Source organism: Bufo bufo, chromosome 2, assembly GCF_905171765.1.
Source record: "Bufo bufo chromosome 2, aBufBuf1.1, whole genome shotgun sequence".
Lineage (NCBI taxonomy): Eukaryota > Metazoa > Chordata > Amphibia > Anura > Bufonidae > Bufo > Bufo bufo.
The window spans coordinates 557,455,476-557,473,028 of NC_053390.1; the positions used below are offsets into that span (position 1 = coordinate 557,455,476).

At 42.3% G+C, this 17,553-nt stretch overlaps 1 protein-coding gene across 6 annotated transcripts in view; it reads right to left on the minus strand.

The window, feature by feature from the left end:
• The window catches only part of FAM13A (family with sequence similarity 13 member A), a 272,278-nt gene that overhangs the window by 53,489 nt on the left and 201,236 nt on the right, over positions 1-17,553 (minus strand). For all 6 annotated transcript variants that reach the window (XM_040418153.1, XM_040418152.1, XM_040418149.1 and 3 more), the window contains 4 exons: positions 13,789-13,972; positions 9,983-10,059; positions 7,918-7,960; positions 3,546-3,693 (listed from right to left, as the gene is read on the minus strand). In XM_040418153.1, the coding sequence (XP_040274087.1) occupies positions 3,546-3,693; positions 7,918-7,960; positions 9,983-10,059; positions 13,789-13,972 (452 nt within the window). The remainder of the gene's footprint in view (positions 1-3,545; positions 3,694-7,917; positions 7,961-9,982; positions 10,060-13,788; positions 13,973-17,553) is intronic.

Genomic DNA, 17,553 nt, shown 5'->3' on the forward strand with positions numbered 1-17,553 from the left:
AGGTATTCAAAACTGATTTTACATACGTCGTTAACCCTTTAGGTGTTGCACAAGAGTTATTGGCAAATGGCGATGAAATTTGAGAATTTCATTTTTTTGCCTAATTTTCCATTTTAACCCATTTTTTCCACTAACAAAGCAAGGGTTAACAGCCAAACAAGACTGTATCTTTATTGCCCTGACTCTGCTGTTTACAGAAACACCCCATATGTGGCCGTAAACTACTGTACGGGCACACAGCGGGGCGTAGAGTGAAAGGTGCGCCGTTTGGTTTTTGGAGGGCTGATTTTGCTGGACTGTTTTTTTGGCACCATGTCCCATTTGAAGCCCCCCTGATGCACCCCTAGATTATAAACTCCATAAAAGTGACCCCATCTAAGAAACTACACCCCTCAAGGTATTCAAAACTGATTTTACAAACTTTGTTAACCCTTTAGGTGTTGCACAAGATTTAATGGAAAATAGAGATACAATTTCAAAATTTCACTTTTTTGGCAGATTTTCCATTTTAATATTTTTTTTCCAGTTACAAAGCAAGGGTTAACAGCCAAACAAAACTCATTATTTATGGCCCTAATTCTGTAGTTTACAGAAACACCCCATATGTGGTCGTAAACAGCTGTACGGGCACATGGCAGGGCGCAGAAGGAAAGGAACACCATATGGTTTTTGGAAGGCATATTTTGCTGGACTGGTTTTTTTGACACCATGTCCCATTTGAAGCCCCCCTGATGCACCCCTAGAGTAGAAACTCCAAAAAAGTGACCCCATTTTAGAAACTACGGGATAGGGTGGCAGTTTTGTTGGTACTAGTTTAGGGTACATATGATTTTTGGTTGCTCTATATTACACTTTTTGTGCGGCAAGGTAACAAGAAATAGCTTTTTTGGCACCGTTTTTTTTTTGTTATTTACAACATTCATCTGACAGGTTAGATCATGTGGTAATTTTATAGAGCAGGTTGTCACGGACGCGGAGATACCTAATATGTATACAATTTTTTTTATTTATGTACGTTTTACACAATGATTTCATTTTTAAAACCAAAAAAATGTTTTAGTGTCTCCATAGTCTAAGAGCCATAGTTTTTTCAGTTTTTGGGCGATTATCTTAAGTAGGGTCTCATTTTTTGCGGGATGAGATGACGGTTTGATTGGCATCTATTTTGGGGTGCATATGACTTTTTGATTGCTTGCTATTACACTTTTTGTGACGTAAGATGACAAAAAATGGCTTTTTTTACACCGTTTTTATTTTTATTTTTTTACGGTGGTCATCTGAGGGGTTAGATCATGTGATATTTTTATAGAGCCGGGCGATACGGACGCGGCGATACCTAATATGTATACTTTTTTTTTATTTATGTAAGTTTTACACAATGATTTCATTTTTGAAACAAAAAAAATCATGTTTTAGTGTTTCCATAGTCTAAGAGCCATAGTTTTTTCAGTTTTTGGGCGATTATCTTGGGTAGGGTATGATTTTTGCGGGATGAGATGACGGTTTGATTGTTACAATTTTGGCGTACATGCGACTTTTTTGATCACTTTTATTACCTTTTTTGGGAAGTAAGGTGGGCAAAATTTCAATTTCATCATAGTTTTTTATTTTTTATTTTTATGGTGTTCACCGTTCGGGTAAAGTAACATGACCGTTTTATAGATCAGGTCGTTACGGACGCGGCGATACCAAACATGTGTAGGGAATTTTATTTTTTTCATTTTTTATCAGTGATAAATGTGTTTTTTGATTTTTACTTTTTTTTCACTTTTATTCACTTTTTTTTGACCCAGACCCACTTGGTTCTTGAAGATCCAGTGGGTCTGATGTCTGAATAATACAGTACAGAACAATATATATTGTTCTGTACTGTATTTTACTTACACTGAACAGATCTATGCCATTCAGCACAGATCTGTTCAGCACCATGGACAGCAGGACGCCTGAGAGGCGTCCTGTTGCCATGGGAACCTTCCCCGTCTGCTCAGTACTGCTCAGAACTTCGCAGACGGGGAAGGGTAAGGAGGGGATCTCTCGGGGGGCTCTCTGGGGGCTCTCTCCCTCCCCATCGGGGGGCTGCAAAGGCACAGCAGCCCCCCGATGGGAGAGGGAGGGAGCTCCCTGCGCTGTTAACCTTTTCCATACAGCGGTCCGTACGGACCGCTGTATGGAAAGGGTTAAACGGCTGACATCGCATCGCAGATGTCAGCCGTTTATACCAGGGTGCCAGCAATGTGCTGGCACCCTGGTATCCCCACTAGACACCAACGATTATACAAGGGGAGGCGGGCGGGGGATCGCGATCCCGCCTGCCGCACCGCCCGCCTCCCGCACCGCCCACACCGCCCGCAACCCTCCCCCTGCACCTCCCGCCACCATAAAAATCATTCGGGGGTGCAGGGGGGGGTAAATAAAACTTTTTTTATGGCATATAAAGTTTCTGATCCCTGCGGTCAGGGACTGCGGGGACCAGAAACTTCAGAAATCGCAGCAAACCGCAGGTCTGAATTGACCTGCGGTTTGCCGCGATCGCCGACATGGGGGGGTCACGGGACCCCCCCGCGCATTTAGCCTAGGTGCCTGCTCGATGATTTGAGCAGGCACCGGGTTCCGATCACTGCCAGCCGCACGGCAGTGATCGAAAATACACAGGGCGTACATGTACGCCCTGTGTCCTTAAGTACCAGGGCACAAGGGCGTACCTGTACGCCCTATGTCCTTAAGAGGTTAATATGAAATACACCACAAGCTAACAAGCCAACCCCTTGCAACCTTTGAAAGTCTCTGACTCTCCTGTTCTTGTGGGGCGAGACTGTCTTACAAAGGCCTGTCTGTACTTCTGTTACAGTACACTGATGGCATATGCCAAGTGTTTTCAGACAAAAGGCCTGTAACATCCAAAAAAGAGATTTCGGATCTTGTTTTTAAGTGAAACCTCAAGTAACAGCACCATAATGTGTGTGGGTGAATTGTGTTGACAACCGCTATCCTCATGATGAGCAGATGCATAAAAATCTTTTAAAAACTAGGTGCCTGTGGTGTCCACGTCTTCCGATTTTGTAAAGTCAAGATTCCCATCATTTATCTTAAATCTGGTCTTATGTAGTATGAAAGACAAGTTATGGTCTACAGTCGTCACACACGCAACTTCCTAAGTCACTGTTGTGTTCATACACTGAAAATCACACAAGTAGTCTCAAGAACCATACCGTGCATATTCTCAAGAAATGTACAGTAAGTAGCAAACTACATAACAAGCTGTATAATACTCAAGTCTTGCAATTAGCTCTTATTGTAGATCATGTCAGAGGACACCTGAGGAATCTCTTCCACAGGATGCTAGGCTAACATTATGTACTGAACTGCCAGGGAACATTAATCTGTAATATATCCATATACTCATTTGCCTAACAGGAATTTACAATGTGCAGGTTTAGCATATATTTGCTGACTCATGGTCCAGAAACCTGTAAATAACCTTGTGTAAGAAGCAGAATTCTGAAAACAATTTTACTTCCTATATGTACAAGACATAAGTTTCTTACCTTCCCAGTTGTTGTCATCACAAAGAGAAGTGAGGTCCAAGCGTGGTACCTCTGGGACAAAGCCCTCTTGACCAACATCAACCTCGAGGCTTCTTTGTGGTCGGATTTCTGAGCCATTTTGCTGCTCCTGAATCTTCATTTTCACAGTCTAAATAAATAAGAAAACACAATCTCCTCAGAAGACAGCCTTTCTTACAAAAAATGAGCAGCCCAGTACATGCGGTGGCATATTCCTCACAACGCACAGGAGGGGAGCACAACATCCACGGCTCAATCTTTTTGCCTGCACCACAGTGAATCCAAGCGCAGTGACCCTTACATGCTTATTGGTCAAATGATCCGTCTGAAGAATACAACGCCCCTCTGTGTGCCCTGAACTTTCCCTCACAGCCGCCTCTTTTTCTTTAAACCATTTGCTTATTTCCCTGCATGACTGTTATTTGCACAAATTCTCAGATTGGTCTTTGAGGAATTACCACTCCCTTTTGTTGACAGCGGCAATGACGAGACAAAAAAAAAAAACAACGCTGTTGCTGTTCTTGCTGTTGCTAGGGCTGATGCTGCAATGAGCGCTTTGCTGGACTCCCTCAGGCAAGAAGATGGAGCAGACAGCGAGGCAAGAAAAACAAGTCCCCCCGTCCTTCCTCTGTATGTAGGTGCTGCTAATCAGTTTGTGCCAACTTAATCATGTTCTGATAGCAATGACTTCTCTTGTCTTGTGGATATTTCCTAGCAGGGCTGTATGAAGAGGAGGGCACACTCATTCTATTTATAGGAGAGCTACGGGTATTGAGACCGCACAGAGCTCATACAGCCAGCACTGGAGTTTGGCAACTCAGCTGGAAACAATACAAGCGTTGGGCTGGAGCCAAAATCACACAAAGATTGTACATGGGATAGCATGAGAGAGAGAGAGAGGAGTGTCAGATCAATTGGAATACTTTGCTGCCTCTCAAGGATACAGTACAATTAGCTTTAACCCACTGAAAGCCACAACGTGCCGCAGCGTGCACTGAATGCCTTCTGCTGTGTCATACATTTAGAAATGGTAAGCTTTATCAGTAGATCAAATTATCAACATATTATTTAAGGAGCAATTACACAAAAAAACAAACAAAAAAAAAACCTACAAAATAGAAGCAAACAAAATTCTACCCATAGGTCGACATAAGGACCTCCAAGGAAATTAAAGGGCATCTGTCAGCAGGTTTGTACCTATGACACCGGCTGACCTGTTACTTGTGTGCTTGGAAGCTGAAGGCATCTGTGTTGGTCCCGTGCTTATATATACCCATATTGCTGAGAAATATTATATTTTAATATATGCATATGAGCCTCTAGGAGCAAAGGGGGCATTTCTGTTATTCCTAGACACACAGCTCCCTCTGCAACTGCCGCGTCCTCTGTACTTTGGTTGGCTTTAGGAGAAGTCAGGACCAGGTGTGGCAGATGCAGAGAGAGAGCAGAGTCTCTAGGAGTAATGGCAACGCCCCTGTTGCTCCTAGAGGCTCATTTGCATATACTAAAAACACATGGGCGGACTGTTCAAAGACCCTACAGGGAAATTTCCCGGTGGGCTGATACCCTCTTCTTGCCCACCATCCAGATACATAAAGATCTGATGCACTGTGGTATCTGGTTCTGCTGAGGCAGTTTTTACTGCACGGTGGTATTGCTAGCCCTGCCTATTTGTGTTGCTCCAACTTCTGCTAATTTGGACCCGCCTACAACATGGGGCCACTTTTAGTTTTTTTCCAAGGCCACTTTAAAGTTCCCAGTCCGCCCCTGCTAAAACATCACTTTATTCAGCATTAAGGGCACATATGACCATGGGACCAACACGGATGCTTTCAGCTGCCAAGCGCACATGTACCAGGTCAGCCAGTTTCATAGGTACAAATCTTTTGATAGATGCCCTTTAAAGTATATATGGACTTTAAAAAACTTGATGTGTCATAATGACCTATGAAAGGTTTTGACTGGCGGGGATCCAACTGCTGTGGTGACGAGCTGATAGATTTTCTATTGAGCCAGTCTCCTGTTGTGAGGAAAGCGTGCGCTCTGTGTGAGCACTTCTTTTTCTTCCCTTTAGCGATCAGTGGCAGCCTCAGCACTCAGACCTTTGACATGTCACTATAACATATCTAAGTTTTTGTTTTTTTATGCACAGACATATTTTATCAGTGAATTCAGAGTGAGTCAATGGTTTAAGAGGCAGGGAGGGGAGGAGGAAATGGGCCTGATAAGTGGCAAAAGAGGCATTTTCTCTAAAAGATATATTACTAACTTCTCTTATCTTTGCTTGTACTATGGAACTGTTGATTTATTAATTTATTTGTATAACCGGTGGAAAACTTTGAGGAATAACCGTTTACCCCTTATGAAGCCTATAGAAAACCCTATCAGTCCTAAAGTTGCAGGTTAACATCTACTAAATAATACGACACCGTCCATAAATGATGTCCAGTGAAAATGAGAGTAGAAATCAATCATCATGCACACCGTCATTGTAAATAGACAGACTACGGCAGAAAGTAAAATCACATACAGTAACAGTGAGAATCTAAAAGCTAATGTAAGACTTGCTGGAGCATCAAAATCAACATTAAAACACATTTCCTTTCTCCTTCAAAGCTTAGCGGTGCGCCCATCATAAGCTAAATGACATACTCGCTGCCAGTTGTATGTTTACAAGCTCTCCCAGCAACAAGCTTACATAGCACGTAGGAATTCAAAGGAATTTCACATTCACTTGACCTCTTAAAACCAACTAATACGATTTTGGTGCCGTTGTGGATGTCTTTTGTATGCATTTTCCGTAAAATCTCCTTTTTACCTTCTCAATGGTTCTTATTCTTGTCAGATTCAGAGGTTTTCAGGGAAAACCACGCACAATCTACTTTGCAGATTGTAATGAAGGAAAAAACAAACACACATTGCCACGATCACTATGGAATCAAATCTTTCTAAATCCCAAACAGCCCGGATTCTTCTTCCAAAACCATACACGAGTGCTGCTGCATGTTCCTCCTCACTGCTTACTCTGGCTTCTTCTCTTAGGGTATGGTCACACGTCTGCATAAAAACCTGCTTGGAAATCTTAGGATACCTGTGAATGTTCGTTGTGGAAATTCACACACACATGGGGTGAAGATTGTGGTTGGATTTCGCATGGCTCCATGTCAAATGTCACCAGCGTGAGCATACAGTAGCCATATAATGCTTCTAGGATTGGGCAAATAACATTGTATTTGGTTGGTAGGAGTTGTATTACCTCTTGAAGGCTTTAATATCAACCTTAAACCTCAATGGACCATAGAGAGAGGAAAAATTACCTCTACTCTGTTCTCATTGGTTGTCACTAACCAGTAGTACCAGCAATCGGGGCCAATGTCTCACTCGTGTATTTTTTGTCACTGGGATCTTAAGGGTGGACTGGACACTGAAAAGTTGAACTTTTGGACGGAGTTTAAAAGAACAACCTGTACCATGGCTCTGAGGTACACATAAGGTCAACAGCAGTGCTATAATCTGCTAAATCTTAGCATTCAAAGAGCTAATGAAAGGTCAGCAATGACACAGAATGGGTTTAGTAAACCCCACATGACTGTGTTGACAGGGATACTTTAGATAAATGCTAAAAATGTAACTGACAGCCCGGCGACACATAGCAAACGGTGGGTTCAACAAGGATTACACAAACACTCTCCAGCTGCATCCAATGTTTTATGTGCTGAGAACAATGAGGTGAGACACTTTTCCAAAATCTAATCACAACTGGTGACAATGAGAAGTTCACCCATTTTATAGATGCCACAAGGTTCTGTCTAGTTTACCATAGTTATGCTGTTACCGGTTCATGCAGTGTTGGACTGAATTTTCTTGGGCTCACCAGAGAATATTATTCAGAGGGCCCATCCTCTGTATATACAGGACATGTGTATGTTCACGTTTAAGTAATTTTTTCAAATTTAGGACTTATCATCAATATGGTCTAACAGGATATCTGGTGTTTATAGTTTCTAAGGCCAGCTCCAAATTATTCTCTGCTAGACCACAGAGGCCTTGTTGGGCCCATTACTGTGTCAAAGCCTGGGCCCACCAGAGGATCATCTGTTACTCTGGGGGATCCAGTCCAACTCTGGGTTCATGGTTTGGTTGCATTTTTTGCTGTGATTTTTGAAGACAAAAAAAAAGCAGGGTTTTAGCAAAAATTGCTAAGAATAAAAAGCAACACCATGTGTAAATACAGCCAATCAGCCCTGGCTTACGCATGCAGTCTAGTATTAATGCAAGAAAACCACAAGTCAGACAAACTGGATTTACAATACTGTAACAGACCTGTACCAAGGCTAGTACAAAAAAACCTTACCGGAGGTAACCGCAGACTTTCCTTGTCCTGTTCATTCTCTTTGCTGCAAAACGAGAGAAGATTTGTGATTCTATGCTTGTATTACAGAAACCATAATTTATAAACACTTTATAGACAAACAACAGTGGCAGTCGTAAAAATTACCTTTTAAAAAGGTTTCCCACCTTATAAAATGATATATTGCTATGCTATCACACTATGAACGGTGGGAGTCCGGCCTCTGGTATCCCTGCACAGCAGTGCTCTAAGCAATCCGCTCTGCCAGCCTCTATTCACCTGAATAGGGCCTGCTGCAGTTCTCTCAACTACGGGTGACTGGGACACCACTATGCAGGTAGATAACAGTGCTTGCCCTCCTTTATTCTCAGGATCAGTATTGTCAGGGCTCCTGACGATATGCCATCACCTTTAAATAGCATTTGTCAACATGATCAACCCTATCAAACCAAGAATATTGCCTGGTAGGGTTGATCATGCTGTGCAAAATTATGCCTTTCTTTTTTCTGTAGGTTGCAGCAGAGATACCGGTATTTTTGCAAATTAGAAATTTTGAGTACAAAGGGGCTGACCTGAGCCCATGGTGCACCACTAGCACAGTGCCGCTGTGCATGGCCCTCTCCCCTTTGATTGACAGATGTCCATGTGCAGCAGTAGAGCCATTGAACAATGGTCATGTGAAGTCACACTAGGCACCACATAACCACCTCTGTATTTTCATATGGTTGCATTGTTGCCGGACCAGAAAATAAAGATCCATGGCCCTCTGCACACTCTCCATAGGCCAAAGGCGGTTGTTTGACTACTGCCTGCGCCAGGTCTCACTTCAACACAACTGAGACGCATTTTGACGTCAAGGAGACGGTCCTATCAGTGACTGACAGCTTTCCCTCTATGACTGTGTATACAGAGATAGCAGTCAACTGATAGGACTCCTCCTTGACCTCAAAGCCCGGAATAAGTAGGAATTTACATGTATAAATTATATGTTTTACTGAATCTTTTCCCATAAGACTATATATCAATCTGCTCAGCCTGCAGATTACATTGTATTTTCATGGTAACCTATCACCATGAAAATGCAGTGCATTCTGCAGACAGCATGTTATAGAGCAGGAGGAGCTGGGCAGAGTGTAATATGGTTTTGTGAGAAAAGATTTCATGAGAAAAGAATTCATTTATACATTAATATTTCTGCTATTTAAATGCTACATCATGCATAAAGAAATATTTCTCATTTTATTGTTCACAGGGAAGGCGTTATCAGTGATTAACAACTATATCTGCATACATACTTACATAGAGAATACTCATAACATTTTCAATGTGAATAATGAAGTCAAAAAGTGGAGAGATTTTAAAGGCATCTGTCAGCAGATTTGTACCTATGAAACTAGCTGACCTGTTACATGTACGCTTGGCAGCTGAAGACATCTGTGTTGGTCGTATGTTCATATGTGTCCACATTACTGAGAAAAATGGTGTTTTAATATATTCAAATGAGCATCTTGGATGGAGGCGTTGCCGTTACACCTAGGGGCTCTGCACTCTCTGCAGGTGCTGTGCTGTGCCCTCTGCACTTTGACTGACAGGTCCAGGCAGGGAAAATGTCCTCACACCCGTCCCTGACATCTCCTAAAGTCATTGAGAGTGGAGAAGGTGCGGCAGTTGTAGAGAGAGCTGAGCCTCTAGGTGTAACGACAACCCCCCTTTGCTCGAGGATCATTTGCATATATTAAAACTTACATTTTCTCATCTATGTGGCCATATATAAACATAGGACCAATACCTTCAGCTGCCAAGCGCACATACAACAGGTCAACCAGTTTCATAGCTACAAACCTGCTGAAAGATGCCCTTTAAATGTAGAAATTAAAAATGTTGCTGAATCTTTTACCATAAAACTATATATCAATCTGCTCATCTCCTCCTGCTCTATAATATGCTGCCTGCAGATTGCACTGCATTTTGTGTTGACAGGTACTCTTCAATATTTAATTCTGAAGATAATAAGTTTCTCTGCAGCTAAATAGTTCAGCAATATAAGTCAACGTAATACTCTTCATACCTTGCCTCTGACAAAACTTCCATGCTGCTGAACTCTTGTCTGTCCACACTCCTGGAGGTCACAAAGTTTTCTGTGTTCTGGAACAGGAAATTGCACAGATGAAATGTAACTAAAAATCTTTGTAAAAGTTATATTCAGATTTCTGTAAGATGTTAAATAAAATAGAGAAAACATGATCAAATGAGAATAGGTACTTATAAATATAACTGCCAAAAAGTACAGCTATATCAACAACAGAAAGGGGGAAAGCCATCAGACACCAAATGTAACAACCCACCACACACAATATCTTACAAACAGTCTTAGTATTTATGCTAAAATGGTAAGTTGTACCAGTAGCTGAGAAAATGCTAGCCAATGACTGCAAAACTATACAATATGATCAAACCAGACTACTTCTTAAAGATGTTTTCCGAGACTTTAATACTGATGATCTATCCTCTGGATAGGTCATCAATATCTGATCAGTAGGAGTCCGACACCCGGGACCCTCGCCAATCAGCTGTGTGAGAAGGCACGGGCGCTCCTGTGAGCACCACGACCGTCTCTGTACTGACCAAGCACTGTACATTGTACAGCGGCTGTGCTTGGTATCGCAGTTCAGCCCCATTCACTTGCACCTAGGCCATGTGACCAATGAACATGTCGTCACTCAGCCTAGGAAAAGCTGGAAAAGGCTGAGGTGCTACAGTGAGTGCTGCCACCTTCTCAAATAGCTGATAGGTGGGGGACCTGGGTGTCGGACCCCCACCGATCAGATACTGATGACCTATCCAGAGAATAGGTCATCAGTATTAAAGGGAACCTGTCACCTCCAAAAACCATCCCAAGCCACCAGCAGTACCTGACAGTAACCAGTAGCGTGTTTCCGACGATAATTTTCTTCCTGAAGGCCGATGCGGCTAAAGCTACGGAAACGTTCTTTTATCCCCTGCCGACGCGCTTCTCTAGTCATGCTTGAAGTCAAGGGGGCAGCGGCCTCGTTGCTTCAAGTCAAGATAACCGCGCCCCCTTCCCTGCTTCTTCACTGTGACTGAGAGCCGGCAGTTCAGCTGGCTTTGCTGAACTCTCTGCATAAGCGCCGTCAGTCACAGTGAAGGGGCAGGGAAGGGGGCGCAGTTATCTTGACTTGAAGCAACGAGGCCGCTGCCCCCTTGACTTCAAGCATGACTAGAAAAATCGTGCCGGCAGGGGATAAAAGAAAGTTTTCAAAGCTTTAGCCGCATCGGCCTTCAGGAAGAAAATTATCGTCGGAAACACGCTGCTGGCTACTGTCAGGTACTGCTGGCGGCTTGGGATGGTTTTTGGAGGGGACAGGTTCCCTTTAAAGTCTTAGAAAACCTCTTTAAGGCACCCATACAACTATTGCTCCCAAATCCTCATATGTAACTATATACACTATGTTAGGCCAATCGTGTATATGTTTTAGGGGGAGAATTCATGACTGTCTGCTGCACCCACAGAAAAGAGAAGGTTCAGCCAACAACAGTCTAATGTCTACGGGGGACTTTATGTTTGAAGCCGGTGTTTATTCTGGAATAGGGAATTAGGAGGAGCACAAAATAGATTTAAGAAACCATGTGGTATTTTACCTTACTAAATGGCATATACAGAAAAACCATGGGGGAAATTTATCAAACTTGGCGGAAAGGAAAGTGGGTGAGCTGTCCACAGCAACCAATCTGATTCTTTCACACTCAAAAAGATCTCTGAAACAAAAGAGTGCTGGAAACTGGTTGCTATGAAAAACTTCTCCATTGTTAGTTCACATCGGCTTTTATGAGTTTCCCCCTATCTGTATCTGCCTAGTGTTAAAATATTGTATTGCATTATTTAGTGGGAACATTATATCCCTGTGTAAATTCATGCAATACTAATGCATCATACCCCGGAATGAGGGCAAAACCGTAGGTTGGGTCCCCTTGTTCAGCATCTGCACATGTGCCATTAGGTAAGCTTTATGTTTATCTACTTTTGTGAATATGAGAAATTAAAAGTTCTGTTTTTAAAGTCCTTCCTTAAAATGCTTTCTATGATGCCATATAAAAAAGCTTTTGAGTAGTGTACCTCTTGGTAAGAGATCGCTGACTGCTAGACATGCCTCTGCGAACCCCTCAAAGACATTTTGCCCAGCTGACAGACTTTGAGAGAGGGCCCATTATTGGACTGAGAGAAGCTGCAGGGCCCATAATTTAAGCCATTCTGACCTAGCTGTTAGGAGGTTTTTGGGCAGTGGTTACATGAAGACATGCACACATGACAAAAAAGCTACAGATGGCCCAGACAGTGGAGAGGATTGTTTGATCCACCTACAAGCATGAGCAGCTCCTACAATTTTGTTGTTCACCATCTAGACACAGGTGGCACCCTCTGTTTCTGCCCGGATATTTTCCAAGTGCTTAGCAGAAGGAAAGATGGGGTCACAGTTTCCCATTATGGTTCTTGCCATTGACCTACAGCTATAGCTGCCTCCGTTTGCAGTGGTGTTTTGAAGGAGAAACCTGGACTGGTAAAGGCTAGAACTATATGGTCTTTAGTGACGAATCCACGTTCTGTTTTCTGATCCGATGACGTTTAGGTTTGTGTATGGAGGCCTAGTGGTGAACTCTTCGATCCAGCCTTTGCTGGAGAGGGACACACTGCTCCAACTGCTGGTGTGATGACCTGGGTAGCCATCGCATACGACAGTTGGTCACCCCCAATAGTGATAGGAGGGACAATAACACCTGAGCGATATGTGCAGGACATCCTATGGCCACATGTGTTGCCTCTCATGGCAGGGCATCCAAACTTCACTTGAGTGGAGGCTGAGCTGCAGGATGCTGAAGCTCCACTACACAGTGGACAGAGCCTTCTGCTTCCAGACCTGTGCACAGTGTCGTTTCCAGCTAACCGGTGAGAGGTGCCAGGTGTCAGACCCACACCGATCTGATACTGATGGCATATCCGTAGGATCATCAACATAAAAAAGCTGGAATACTTCTTTAATCCAGAACAAAAAGTTATTATTAAGTAATAAGTCCACAAAAATAAAACGCCCAAAAATTACATAGCAGAATTTCTGTTCTTTCCAAACCCCTCAGAAAAATATTCATAAATATTATACGGTACATTATATGTACCTCAAAATAGTGCCACTAAAATTATAACTCTTCCCACAAAAAACATCCCTCATAAGACTATGCGGATGGAAAAATAAAAAAAAGTTATGGCTGATGAAATGTGACAGCCTTCCCCGTGTTAGGGTACATATATGCAAAATTGTTCCTCAAGTCCAGAATGAGCAGAGATATGAATAAAAGAAATCTAAATTAGGCCTCATGCACACAACCGTGGTGTGTTTGGCGGTCCGCAAATTGCGGACCAATATAAATGAGTATTCTTGTCCGCAAAGCGCGGACAAGAATAGGACATGTTATATTTTTTTAGCGGGGCCACGAAACGGAGCAACGGATGCGGACAGCACACGGAGTGCTGTCCGCATCTTTTGCAGCCCTATTAAAGTGAATGGGTCCGCATCGGATGCGGACCAAAAACAACGGCCGTGTGCATGAGGCCTCATGCTGAGTCTCTTCCAGCAAAACTATATATCAGTCTTTAGATTGCACTGCATTATGATGATGATAGTGTCGCTTTAATATAATTCTGTGAAAGATTCTCATGAGAAAGAACATTCAATCAACACATTATTATGGATTTACATAGAATGAAAAACAAGAAACACAGCTGCTTTACTTGCACCGTCTAAATCCATTATCCACCCTATTCATAAAATTGCCCCAGCTTCAAAATCATATATCACTTACCCCAGTGCTGTCTTGATTGTCATTGAGCTCAGACAGCTTGCTGCTGGATTTCTGTCTCTTTGGTTTGCTTCTCTCTTCTATGTATCCTGAACAGTTCTCCTGAAGCTTCTCGACTTCTTGCATCAAACCACAATCTTCTAGGCTCCCACACCCTGAAGGGATATTTTCTTTGTTAATCATCTCCCTAAAAAATAAAACAGATAAAGATTATTATCATTGCTCTTCAGAACAAATTATCACAGATGGACAACTTAAAGGGGTTCTGCACTTTGTTTAAACTGATGATCTATCCTCTGGCTAGATCATCAGCATCTGATCGGCGGGGGTCCGACACCCGGGACCCCCGCCAATCAGCTGTTTGAGAAGGCAGCGGTGCTCCAGCAGCGCCGCGGCCTTCTCACCGTTTACCGCTGGCCCAGTGACGTCACGACTAATATCAACTAGCATGGGCGGGGCTAAGCTCCATTCAAGTGAACAGAGCTTAGCCGCGCCCAGGCTAGTGATACAAGTCGTGACGTCACTGAGTCAGCGGTAAACAGTGAGAAGCCGCTGCCTTCTCAAACAGCTGATCGGCGGGGGTATCGGGTGTCGGACCCCGGCCGATCAGATGCTGATGATCTATCCACAGGATAGATCATCAGTTTAAACAAAGTGCAGAACCCCTTTAATATAAGTAACCACACACATTAGTCCAAATTTGAGAAAAATGAATGATTTCAACCAAAATGAGCATTCATAAAGGTGAAGTTTCACAGTTTGGAAAGAAATAGACCATGTTTAAAATGTAAACTGCTAGTTGATGAATGATCTTACTGTTATAGAATGTTCCTAGAAAGATCTTTTGTCCCTCACCCAGTGTCATTGAACATGCATGGCTAGACTGACAGACTGTAAAAGTCGATATGTACTAATGTGTAAGGCTGCCATGGCATAATGATCGTTCACCAAACAATGTATGGGCGGTTTGACCAAAAAAGCAGCGTCGGTCATTAGTGAACAATAAGCAACATTTACTAAATGCATGTCTACTTTACAGCAGGAAGGGCAAACCAGGATAATGGCAACGTTTCACTATTACAAAGGGAACCCTAAAGAGGAAACCTCCAAAAGCAAAACAACAAAAGAGTGGAAAACAATTTACTCTACTGTCATCTGTTAAGGTGAAGTACAGCCCTGCACCCTTGGCCTCAAATCAGTGGGCCATAATCGACAATCATTGTGGCAGCAGTGCACGTTAGTATGGAGCTTCTCAGAACTGACTGTAGATATGATATCATGATTCATAAAGTGGAAGAGAGATGGTTCACTTAATATGCTTTAAATGGGATGTCCAAGATTTTAACAAGCAATGGCCTTTCCTCAGGATGGATCATCTCTACCTGATTGTCCAGAGTCCAACACCCTGCACCCCTGCCAATCAGCTGTTCTGCAATGGGAGCAGCACTGCAGTAATCAGATTTGTCCACTAAATGGTGGACAGAAGTTGCTTGGCTTTTTTCAGAAGTCGCATAGAAGTGAATGGAGGAGAAGCCGGGCACATATGCTCTCCTTCATTTTGGGGGTCCCGTTCTGGAGATAGGAGCAGATCACAGAGGTAGAAAACACGCAAATCTGACTCTGATGGCATATCCTAGAGATATGCCATCAATGTCCAAGATGGTAATACTCCTTTATACTGTGCCTACTTACCCACTATACATCCCCCTTTATTTAGCGTGGCTGAAAACGTGTCTAACAAAAGTGCGTCAGAATTCTGGTGTATTTGAAACAGAAAATCTGCTCCGGTGAGTTTTTAACCCTTTCAATGCACCTGACTTTCTATCTTTATTATTAACATTTACGAATATAAAGAATCTAAGTATAAAAGGCAGCTCAATTGTTCGATTGAATGGTAGAGGTGCAATCTGCTGGTTTGACTCACCTAGTCAAAAGGAATTGTGGTTTTATATAAACGAAGTAGCAGGCACACTCGTATTTGGGATTGGATAAAACATATTTATTCTAATAGTTCGTATATAGGGTTACAAGTATGTAGATAGAGGTGTGATGTGAAGAGAAGTTGAGATCAGAGGTAGACTGACTGAGACCACTGGACACTAGATGTGCGTTCTGGATTGGGTAAAAAGATGTGGTGTAAAATACGAAATAGCTGGTACCAGACTTAGTGAAAAAGCTTAGTTGATCAAGTCCATGGTTAAAGGTGATTGAAAAAAATATAAAAATTCATATAAGATTAGAAATAAAGTCAGTCTTTTGTGTATAATGCCACATATAAGATATTATACACAAAAGACTGATATTATACTACCTCGCAGCGAGACAGTACTATCAGAGAAGGACATTCCAATGCCTATTGTCTCTTGGGAAGTTGACCACTCCACTATATGATTCGGGAAAGCGGAATATAACAGATATCATAGACGTACTACAGTACATATGGCTAACACAGCCATATTCACTATCAATTCAATTTTAACATTATTTTTAATCATATGAATTTTTATATTTTTTTCAATCACCTTTAACCATGGACTTGATCAACTAAGCTTTTTCACTAAGTCTGGTACCAGCTATTTCGTATTTTACACCACATCTTTTTACCCAATCCAGAACACACATCTAGTGTCCAGTGGTCTCAGTCAGTCTACCTCTGATCTCAACTTCTCTTCACATCACACCTCTATCTACATACTTGTAACCCTATATACTGACTATTAGAATAAATATGTTTTATCCAATCCCAAATAAGAGTGTGCCTGCTACTTCGTTTATATAATTTCATAATTAAAGACTACAGGAATGATTTTCAGTATTTCTGATCTAAAGCCAAAACGCAAACCATATACACTCATCTACTGTACATAGCTGTTTAACAGCGAGCACAGGCCAGGGGGATCATTGATTTAAAATGGTAAATGATTTCTCTGAAGGTCAAGTAGCTTTATTTGTAGGGAACAAAACATTCCTAAGTCAATGGCGATGAAAGGAATCAATTTAGATTAGAATACTAAACAATACCACCAATTCATTCCATGTTTATACAAGAACAAATAGTGATTATTTAGCTGGAAAGATTATAAAAGAGCACAAAACCGGAATGAAGACTGGCATGGCTTACAGGGAAACAGAAAAACATGCTCAATAAGTGCCCACTAGTTTACAGGAGATCCCATAACATGATATTCTAGACAGCAAACTCCAGTGATCACTGTCAACATTTCTCATTCCAACAAGAGGGCATGCAAATGAGCTAACAAGCTCTGTCTCTAATGCCACCTTTAAGTCAACGTTCTACCTTTTAAACAGGCCTTGAGACATGACTTGGATAATAATTAAGCCAGCAACTCATTTGCAGACAGCTGTTTTTTAGGGTGATGCAGAGCAGAGAGTACTGGCTTAACTGGGCGAGAGGTCAGGATTCAGGGGATACTATATGTCCTTATGGAAGCACCTAATCGGCGTGAGGAGTCTTATAAGCCCAACAAAGCTCCTCTGGAATTCTGGGAAGAGTGTATTAAATACGTTTTTAGCAAACTTTGCCTCTGCAGACAGCTATTTCAGGGTAATTGCCCCTCATCAGTGAAGAACAGAGAGTACTGGCTTAACTGGGCGAGAGGTCAAGATTCGTGGGATACTATATCTCCTTATAGAAGCACCTAATCGGCGGGAGGAGTCTTCTAAGCCTGACAAGGCTCCTCTGGAATTCAGGGAAGAATGTACGCAATAAGTTCTTAGCAAACTTATTCCCATCTCAGACAATGGGAT